Source organism: Balaenoptera acutorostrata, chromosome 6, assembly GCF_949987535.1.
Source record: "Balaenoptera acutorostrata chromosome 6, mBalAcu1.1, whole genome shotgun sequence".
NCBI lineage: Eukaryota > Metazoa > Chordata > Mammalia > Artiodactyla > Balaenopteridae > Balaenoptera > Balaenoptera acutorostrata.
The window spans coordinates 43069042-43079837 of record NC_080069.1 but is presented as its reverse complement, the minus strand read 5'-3'; the positions used below and the strand labels follow the sequence as shown (position 1 = coordinate 43079837).

General features: G+C 52.1%; 1 protein-coding gene across 1 annotated transcript; it reads right to left on the bottom strand.

Moving 5' to 3' along the window:
* Positions 1-7734: 7734 nt before the first annotated feature.
* On the bottom strand, positions 7735-10750 carry RPP25L (ribonuclease P/MRP subunit p25 like). The gene is made up of 2 exons (XM_007176894.2): positions 9350-10750; positions 7735-8552 (listed from the first exon to the last, which is right to left on the bottom strand). Exon 2 carries the CDS (start codon positions 8517-8519, stop codon positions 8028-8030), a length of 492 nt encoding a protein of 163 aa, XP_007176956.1. The 5' UTR covers positions 8520-8552; positions 9350-10750; the 3' UTR covers positions 7735-8027.
* Positions 10751-10796: the final 46 nt, after the last annotated feature.

The following is a 10796-nucleotide window of genomic DNA, read 5'->3' as shown; positions in this document are numbered from 1 at the left end:
GACTCTTGCACCCCCAAACTGAGGCCACCAGGGATAGGAAACTGGGGGTTGAAGAGTCTAGGTTCCTCACTTGGACCAAAGAGCCCCTTCTTGGGGCGGCAGGGATACAAAAAGTCCAGATGTCCCTTCTATATCACTGGTTATCCGTGAAGGCAGAAGGCACCTGTGAAGTAGGTATTCTATAAACATAAACCAAATGAAGGAGAGGCAAACAAAGGACCCCAAACAGGGAATTGGACGGCTGAGTCTGCAGCAGGCAGGAGCATGGATAGGCTGTGGAAACGCTGCTGTTTGACTCTGTGGCTCAGCAAGGAGTCTTCTCTGGGGGCCAGGATTGGTCTCAACTAGCCCCAGACGCCCCCATACCTGGGGCCCCACCAGGCCCCTCACGTCAGCCCTTGGGCAGAGGGCCAGATGGGTGAACCACTAAGACTTGTCTCTCAATTCCCTATTCCCAGCACATCATTGCCTCAAGGTGCCCACCAGCTTCAAGGAGAGAGAGCTGGGGCTACAGATCCAGAGAGGGAGAAACACTAGTAAGGGTCACACAGCAGGCAGAGCCTGGCAGCCCTGGTGTCCTGGCAGTCAGCCTGGGTCTGTCATGGGGATCCTGTGGCAACACTGTGACAGGGGCCATACCAAAAACAGGATTTTATGTGGGGAGAGCACCTAGGAATCCTTGAACATGTGGGCAGCTGGGCCAGGGGTGGAGCATCCCATCAGGCAAGGGCAGATGTGCAGCTTCCTGTCCTTCCCATCAGATGGAGACAAGCATTGGGATAAGAGGTTCAGAGAGACAGAGCAAAAGAGAAGAGAGAGAGAACCTGGGAGAGAGACCAAGAAACAGACAGAGTCAGACACAAAAATAGAGATGCAGAGAAATAAAGATGTGAGTCAGAGACACAGAGAGATGGAGATGCAGAAGGAGGGAGAGTCAGAGACACAGAGAGAGGGAGATGCAGAAGGAGGGAGAGCTATGGAATTAAAGACACAGAGACAAAGATAGGGAGAGACATGGAGTCAGAGAGAAACAGTGTCTCAGAGTCATAGAGCAACTGTGACATGGAGTCAACAATATACAGACACAGACACTCAGAGACTAGGAGACAGAAAAGAAAAACAGTTAGGAGGGAGAAGTAGAAATGGAGAAGACAGAGAGACAGAAATATCGAGAGAGGCAGAGAGACGGAGAGAGAGTAAGGCAAAGGGAGACAGAGTGAGACAGAGAATGAGATCAAAACAGCAGGAATGGGGAAAGCAGGTGACAGAGGAGAGTCTCCTGGTCTCCACTCTCTCCAGCCTGGTCTCCCTAGGGTTTGGACCCCCCACTTGCTATTCTTTGGTTTCCATAGCAACAGGGAGGGCAGCACCAAATTTGCACATACATTTACATCCTTTCTATCTGCATAATTCAACAGGTTTCCGTGCATATTCATGAGACTGTGAATGAAGGTGACTCTCTCAATCCCTGCTCAAAACCTGGCTGTGGCGCCCCCTGCTTGCAGTACACGGTCATGGCTCCAGGCCCAACCTCGCAGGCCCTGACCCGTCCCTGCCAGACCCTGCTAACAACATCCCCCCTGCTCCCCAAACACCCCCCTGTACTTTCCTACCTCCAGACCTTTCCTCAGCTGATGCCCCTCTGCTTTCTAGGGATGCCCTTGCCTCAGCATCAGTCCTGCCGACAGTACACATGCATGCACTTGCACACACACTCACTCACATGTGCGCACATGAACTCTGGTGGAGGGGGCATGGCAGCGAGTGACCAGTGCTCACCCTGGCTCCCTGGTGGAGGAGGCCCCTCAGTCACACTCCCATCTGGAGTCAAACAAGGTGCGTGAAGGGATCACACTCAGAGGGGCTGGCGTGTATGCTGAGCTGAAGGCTACAGATCTACCAACAGAGAGGGACCTAGGACATTGAGGCCTCCACGTGGAAACTGACAGAGATCTGGTTCCAGCCAGAAGAACCAGAGGAGCTAGGATAGAGCCCAAAGGAGTCTCAGGAACAGAAGGGCTGAGGTGGCTCAAATGGTGGGGGAGAGGCTGCCTACAGCCAAGAACCCTTTCAAAGTGCCAAGCCTTGAAAGCTTTTGTGGGCTGGGAGGGGCTTCTCCAGGGCTTTCTCCAGCCATAATTTTGGCTTCATCATCTCCCCCTGGATCCCTACGGCAGCCTCCTCACTGCTCTCCCTGCCCTGTGTCCCCAGTCCACTTTCCACACTGTAACAGCCAGAGCTCCCTCTGAAACATCAATCTGATATCCCACATCACTCCCTCCTTATCGCCTTCAGAGACCTCCATCACTCGCAAGAAAAAGTGCCAGCTCCTTAGCCAGGCACTCAGGCCTTTCCAGTCCAGCACCCCACCCTCCTCTGAGCCTCATTCCTCATACTCCCTGCTTTGAACTTCATGCTCCAGTGATCACCTCTAAGCTCTTCTCACCTCTATGCCTTAGCTCATGCCTGCCATTCACCCCAAATGTCCTTTCCACTTTTCTTCCAGCTTTTTTTTTTTTTTGTCCGTGCCCGCATGCAGGATCTCAGTTCCCCCAACAGGGGATGGAACCGGCGCCCCCTGCGTTGGAAGCAAGGAGTCTTAACCGATGGACCGCCAGGGAAGTCAAAGCTCTTATTCAAGATTCAACACAGGCATTACCTCCTTCTCTTTGAAGCTTTGCCTGTCCCTAAGGACTGGACGAGAGATTCTGAATTCCTGAAATCTAATGAACTTCCCTAATTCCTATACTTACCATACCAATAATGAAATCACCTATATATATGGCTTATAGCCCTCATGAGGCTGGAGCTTCCGAGCCCAGTGACTATATTTGTCACATTACGGGTGATAATTAGCTATTTGTTGAATAACTGAGAGGTCACTAAGCCTATCGAAGGCCAAATTTCAAGCCACTACTACCCTGTGTCCCGACTCTGCACAGACCCTACAAAGGGAAGGGATGGGCCATTTCTTCGCAAATGCTGTCATCTTGTGGATAGACTCAGAAGTGCAGCCAGACATCACCTGGGAGTGGTGATGCCTTATAGCATCAGGCCTGATCCCTGAGTTCCAGGCAAATAGAGGGGAGTGAGGAGGTAGGCCCTGAAGACGGAGTGCCACTGGTGTCCTCTGAACAATCTTGATGAGTTCTAAGCAGACAGAATTGCAAGAGCAAAGGCTCAGAGGCAGAAAAATCTCATGGCAAATGGGAAGAGTGAGGAGTTAGTGTGGCCAGAGCCCAGAGTCCAAGGGGACCAAGCCAAAGATGGACTGTGGCATGTAAGTGACCAATAAAGGGGGTCTTTTAAGGCCATCCAATGAATGAATTTGGATCTTGTCTTCTAATCTGGGCATGGAGAGACTAAGGGAGCAAAAGAATGACAGATGTGGGTATGGCCCAGAGGCTTAGCCACACACTTGGAGACTCAATATTCATTCACTTATTAAATACTTATGGGGCACCTACTATGTGCCAAGCAATGTTCAACATCCATAGGTTATATCACTGAACAAAACAAAGATTCCTGCCCATTTGGAATTTACATTCTCATCAGGAGGAGACAGACAATAAACAAAAACATTAAAGAAGTAAATTATATTTCAAAGGCAGAAAGAAAGAAAGAAGAAAGAAAGAGAGAGAGAAAGAAAGAAAGAAAGAAAGAAAGAAAAGAAAAGAAAAGAAAAGAAAAGAAAGCAAGCAGGGTAAGGGAGATCAGAAGTAACTTGACTGCAGTTCTAAATGGAGTGGTCAAAGTAGGCCTCGTTGAGGTGACATTTGAGCAAAGACTTAAAGGAGGGAGGGAGACAGCCATGCAGGTATCTGGCAGAAGGGCATTCTAAACAAAGGGAATGGCCACTGGCTTGGTTTGGACAGTTCAGAGGGGAGTGAAGCAGGGAGACCAGCAAGGAGACTGTTTTAAGACAATGATGGGAACAAATCAGCAGAGGCTGTGGGAATGGAGAGAGACCTAGGAAGCAAAATTGTCAGGACTTGGTGCCTGCTTGCATATGGGAGGTATATAACTCCTCATCATATTGCTCTGAAGGCCCCATTTCACGGGGACTCGCTGTACATGCCACCTCCAAGGCAGGTAGTGAGAATGCTCAGCACATTCTATCCTGGCTGCTCCCCGCCTCCTCAACACACTGTCATCCCCAGCCTCTTAATTCCTCAACCTCATCTTCAGTGACTTTCCCTCCAGGCCACCCAACTATCTACTCTCATGCCCACTAGCAAGTCCTGTCAGCTCCTAAAACTCTCAAATTCACTGACTCCATTTCATTCTTCACCTACTGTATGTGTTGAATTGCATCCCTCCATAAAAATATATTTAAGTCCTAACCCCTAGTACCTCAGAATGTAACCTTATCTGAAAACAGGATCTTTACAGAGGTAAGCAAGTTAAAACAAGGTCATTGGGATGGGCCCTAATCCAATATGACCAGCATCCTTATAAAAAGGAGAAATTTGGACACAGAAACATACACAAAGGGAAGACAGTGTGAAGATGGATGACGGGAGTAATGCATCCAAAAGCCAAGATGGCTAAAGGTTGCTGGCAAATCAGAAGCTAGGAAGAGTCAAGGAAAGATTCCCCTGCAGGTTTCAGAGGGAAATGGCTCTGACACCTTGATTTTGGACTTCTAGTCTCCAAAACTGTGAGACAGTACAGTTCTGTTGTTCTAAGCCACCCAGTTGGTGGTACTTTGTTATGGGAGCCCTAGAAACTGGTACAGCTATGATACCCTATCCCAGTTCTCTCATCTACTCCACCTCACCCCACCCCACCCCACCCCACCCATTTTCATGGGGTCTAGGCCACTGACCCCTGCCCCTTTCTATCTTCACTTCTTTCCTAACCCAGTTTGGATTCCTTGGGCCTTCACCACATACACTTTCTTGCTAGTCTCCTCACTATTCTTCCATCATTTCTGCCCATGTTAACCTAGTCTAGAAGAATGCAACAGTGCTTCCTCTGAGTCTTCACTTGTCCCGGGCATGCTGCTGGAGCGCACACACCCTGACTGATATTACAAGTTCATGGTCATCAGCCTCAACTGGGCTTTTAGCCCTGACGGGTCATCCTCCTGTACCTCCCTAGGTATCTTTCCCAATTGCAACAACTATCTCACCAGCCTCCTTGCTCTACTCTCAGCAGCAGAGCTGGACTCCTGCTTCAAGAGATTAAAAGCCTTCTGAACTCTGAATTCTCTTATGTCCCACCTTTACCTCTTCACCCATCTGCATGCATAGCCATCCTCAACTCCTTCCCTCCTGTTCCAGGGAGTCTGCTCTCCTCTTCCCTTTGTGACGGCCATACCTCCATGCTCCAAGGCCCACTCCCTTTCATCTCCCCCAGGAGCCTCACTCTGAGTTAGTCAGTCTCCTGCACCTTTAATCCCTTTCCCTATTGGCTTCCCCCATCAGCCTACAAACAAATCTCTGCTAATTCATTAAACAAATAAATAAAACTCTCTCTGTATCCCACAGTCACCTCTCTCCTCCCATCACAATACAGTTTCCTGAAAAAGCTATCTCCACTTCCTTACCTTTTGTGCCCTTACCTTTTCTAAGAGATTATGGAGGAAGAAGCCATACTACAGTGAATTAAGGAGAAAGTGGGAAGTAAAGAAATTGAATCGGCAATTATACATCACTCTTATGCTCCCTCCCTCCTAAGCTTGGTCAGGCTTTCTGACTCTAAAGGCCTCACCTCTCTCTGGCTCCCTCCCTGCAATTCCTCCTGTAGGCCCCAACTAGGCCCTGTAGAGGTCAAGCAGAGAAAAGGCCCCAGAACCTAGCCATCTCTCCCTCAGCCTGTGTCCTATCTCCTGATTCTCTGAACTGCAGATCCTGTTCTTCCCAAGGGATTTTGACCCCAGCTCAGTTTCCCTCCACACTACCCCTGCCATCACCCTGGGAGAAGTCACACAGTTGCTGGCGGCAAGACACCTAAGTCATGACCACAGCCTCCAGGAGTGTGTTAGATGCTTCATGACCCTCTGCAGTTGAGAGGCCCAGCTGGGCAGCTGCTGAGAGGGTTTCCTGTCTCTCCCAATATCCCCTGAATCTCCATCACCCACCCCTCCACTCTGGGCAACTTACCTTAGAAAGCAGAAGATGCAGTGTTCAAAGTTTTGACCACAGCTTGCTGGCCCTGTGGTCCCCTCATCCCTGCTCTAAGCCCCTATTGGCCCTATCCCCTCGGCCTATCACTTCAACACTCAAACTGCTGTGCCCACCCTGCCACACAGGCCCAGAAGAGCCCAAACTTTGTGCTTTCCTGGTGACTGGACACCCAGGCTACTGGACACAACAGAGAAGACCTTAAAATCCAGTGGGAGACCCAATTCACTCAACTCTTCACTGAGTCTACTACTGCCCACAATCTGGTTCTGGTTCCTGTACCCCACTGGCTACCACTGCAATCTTCACCGCTCTCCTCAGGCCCCTGATCTGACCATGGTGAACCTGAGAGTCTATGGCCAAGGTGAGACAGAAAAGGAACAGCAAGGGGTAAAAAGGAAAGGATGAGACCAGAAGGGAAAATGTGGGACTGAGGTTATGTTTTTAAGGAAAAAGCATATTTGTAAGCTGAGTCATTAATAATGACAGCAATTAACATTTACAGTCATCCCTTGGTATCCTCAGGGAATTGGTTCCAGGAGCCCCCATGGATTTTTTTTTTTTAACCAAAATGTTTAAGTTCCTTATATGAAATGATGTAGTACAGTCAGCCCTCTGTATCCACGAGTTCTGCATCCACAGATATGGAGGGCTGAGTGTATACAGGCCCAGGTGGTATCTAAGAATCATATGTATATTCCTACATTTAATCCTCATAACAAGCCTATGAGGTAAGCACTATATCTTGCTTCATGGATGAGAACACTAAGGCACAGAACAGTAACTTGCTAGTAAGTGGCAGAACCAGGATTCAAATCCAGGCAGCCTGGTGACCAAGACCATGATTTTAACCACTATACTGTAATACAGGCATACTTCAGAGATATTTTGGGTTTGATTCCAGACCACCTCAATAAAATGAAGATCTCAATAAAGCGAGTCACATGAATTTTTTGGTTTCCCAGTGCTTACAAAAGTTATGTTTACACTATACTGTAGTCTATTAAGAGTGCGATAGCATTATGTCTAAAAAAACAATGTACATACCTTAATTTAGAAATATTTTATTGCTAGAAAATGCAAACCATCATCTGAGCCTTCAGTGCGTTACAGTAGTAACATCAAAGATCACTGATCAAAAAAAAAAAAAAATCACTGATCATAGATCACTATAACAAATATAATAATAATGAAAAAGTTTGAAATATTGTGAGAATTACCGAAATGTGACAGAGATATGAAATAAGCAAACGCTGCTGGAAAAAGGGCACTGACAGACTTGTTCAATGCAGGCTGGCCGCAAACATTCACTTTGTAAAAAATGCAGTATCTGCAATGTGCAATAAAATGAGGTATATGCTGCAGATGGAGGAAAATGTCTGACCTGGCAGAGTCCTTAAACAAGCCCAAAACAGGAAGCAGACAGCCACCCAGGGGTCTAGACAGAGTCAGGTTACTGCTTGAAGCTTCTTATCGACTCTAGATCCTCCCAGCACCAACCTGAGCCTACCCTTCCTGTCTCTAGCCTGTGAGCTCCTGGGGGTCAAGGGCAGGGACTCCCACTCCCTTAATCCCACCTCCACAGAGCAGGCCAAGCAGAGGCTCATCAGACGAATGGGCAGAACCTTTATTTCCTAACCCACTCCTTTGACCTCTGTCAGGAAGTAGATCAGAGGCACTGTAGGTAGAAGGCAATCCAGAACCCGGCAGAGACTCCACACCTGTCACTCTTCATAGCAGTCCCTTTCCACAAGCCAGAGGGAAGTGGAAGCAGGCCAGGGAGGCCCACTTCTGTAGACTCAAGTCTTGTTGGGGGTGTTGAGCAGTTACAGAGGCTTCTCAAAGAAGGCCCAGCCATCCTAGACATTCAGGCCTGGAGAACAGCTTGCCAGCAAGTCTTCAAAACCGGGTGTCTCGAGCCCTTCTTCGGGGTCGGGGGCCAGAGCTGGAGGTAGGTGTGGGGCCCAAGCCAGGGGGTGCCCCTGGGGGCTGGTAGCCACACTCATTGGGGTCCAGTGGATCTCGGCTGAGCAGTACCCATACCGCAGGCACATGGCGGCGTACCGTGAGGGGATCTAGGCCTGCGTCGGGTGAGGCTGGCACCCAGCTGTCCTCGGTCTGTAGGAAGCGCAGCTTGGTAAGCTGGTGCAGGCCTGGCACCCGCCGCTTGACAATCTCAGCACAGCTGACAGCCTTGCCTGCAGCCCGGCCAGAACCTGAGAACACCACATGCCGAGCACTGCCGCCCTCCAACCGCCCCAGCGCCAGGCCCAGCAGGTTGCGGATTTTGCTGCCATCTCGGACCCGCATCTCCAGGGTATCAGGCGGTAGCTGGGGCATCGGGGAAGGTGCTGGCAGTTCCACAGAGCCAGCTTTCCGGTAGTGCTCCATCCGGCTGCTGTCGTGTCTGAGTCCTGCTACCCACTGCAGGGAAGTGTCAGAGGAATGCTAGGCAGGGTGCCCTGGGCCACCCCCACCCTGGCTCTCTAGGACGTGGGCCCACTCCTCATCCCAGATTTCCCAGAAACAGGACCATATGCCCTCATCCCCAGGACAGGGGGCCACGCCTGCCTCACCCTGGGAGGGGCCTGTACCCCATTCCTCTGGACAGGGCCATAACCCTCCCCCGACCCCGGAGTCCCTGCGACAGGACCAAATTCCCCAAACGCTGGCCAAGCCCCCTCATCCCAAGCTCCCTAGCACTGGGAATGAACTTCCCTCATCTGGGGCTCCTGGGGACAGGGCCCGGGCCCTCACCCGAGACTCCCTGAGAACAAGGCTGAGTGCTCCTCACCCTGGGCTCTCCAAGGGGTGACAGGGACAAGGCCCCTCACTTCGTGCCCCCAGAGGACAGGGCCAAGCCCCTACGCCACAAGCTCGCCGACACAGAGCCAAGAGCCCTCATCCAAAAGCCCTCAAAAACAGAAGTGACCCCCTCCCCCACTCCGGGACCCTTAGGACAGGGCCGAGCACCGCTCACCCGGAGATTCCCAGGGTCGATCCCCCCAACCCAGGTCACTCAGACACTCGGGAACAGGGGCTTGACGCCGAGGGCCGCTCGGGCTAACCCTGGCGTCGAGTTCGCCGGCGGCCGGGCTCCGCGGTCCCCACCGCCACGGGCCGCCGTCACTGCCCGGCAGGCCGCAGCGGCCCAGCAGCCGACCTCCCCTCTCCTCCCCGTACCTCCAGGAGCCCCCACCCCACTGGGCTCCTGCTCTCACCACCACGGCAGAACACTCCTCAAGCTCGATCCGAAGCCAAGATGGTGCCGCCCGGGAGCGCGCCGAGGCCGCGAGGCCGCGCACGCCGGACGGGGCGGGGCCTGAGGGGGCGGGGACCCCCAGCGCCTCCACCCGCAAACCGAGAGGTGGGGGGACGCCGGAGAGTGAGCTGGGCCCGACGCGCAGACCCGGAGCGCGCGGGCTGTCTCAGCTGTTCAGCCCCGGGCGAGGAGCACTCCTGTTGGGGCGGAGAGAGCCCTGCGGAGGAGAGGAGCGGCCGTTGGAGGAGTCCCGCGTCCGAAGGATGCGGAGGCTTTGGCCCTTAGAAGATGACAGGGCGGGCGTTACCCGTTGAGCACACCGAAGCAGCAAAGGCGGAGCAGCGGCTTTCGCTTTGGACAAGAGCAAGAGGTGCCGTTTGAAGTGGCCGCTGCTGCGAGGGCGAGAGCCTTGACCAGCGAGTTCTGAGCTTGGACCTCACCCCGTGGGCACTGGCGAACCACGGGGGGGTTTTCATCAGGCGCAAGTCAAACCAGTTCGTGTGCACAGCGCACTGTGGCTGCAGCACGGGCGGGGGCGGGCCGCAACCGCTGGTGACTCCTGCCCGCAAAGTCCCGGGGGCATGTCCACGGAGATTCGTACGTTGCTCCGCGTATAATAAGCGCTCAAATATTTGTTATAAATCATTTGTTGAAAGAATGAACCAGAGAAACAGCAGTGGGAATGGGGAAAAGTAGATTAAGTTGGACGGTACCAGGAGGTAGATTTGACGACTGTTCGGACGAAGAAGGAGGGAAGAGTCTAGGATGACTCCCAGTTTCAGACGTGCTGAGTTTGAGATGCCAATGAGACCGCGCCGGTGGGCCGGTGGGCAGGCCAGATGGAAAGGGGCCTGGAGCCACGGCAGGCCCTGAGACCACACGGGGGCAGCAAACACTTGGTGGAGTGAGGGACCATCAGTTTCTCTGCTCTTTAACATGCTCTCCTTTCCAACCATACCACCGCCCCCCACGGCCCACCCCCAAAAGCCCCCTGCATCCAAACCTCTTTTAGTCTCCCCTTCTCGGCTAATAGCACCAAGTAGGCTCCCAAGAGAGAAATTTAAAGGCTCCCCTCTGCATTTGCACATGCTGCTCCCTTGGCTCTCAAAGACCCTGCATGTCACCCTCCAGGGCTGCTTCCCACATCCCTTTTTCTTCTGTGCCCCCAAAGAACCCTGGTACCACCTGTCCCTCCCCTTTTCCTTGACTGTCTCCCCAGCTAGCCTGTACAGGGCAGGAATCAGGTGGACCCTACCTGTGTCCTCCCCACCTGGTATGGCATCTGACATTTAGAGTGTACTTGGTAAATGCGGGATAAATGCATACATAAACGAATGTTCCACTCACATCAAGCAAATGAGAGCATTCATCCTGACAGCTCTACCTCTCCCGGAAAGCCAGACTAG

What these genes read in the sequence shown, in the direction of transcription:
- RPP25L (XM_007176894.2), bottom strand. Translation starts at nt 8,519, where the DNA reads ATGGAGCACTACCGGAAAGCTGGCTCTGTGGAACTGCCAGCACCTTCC.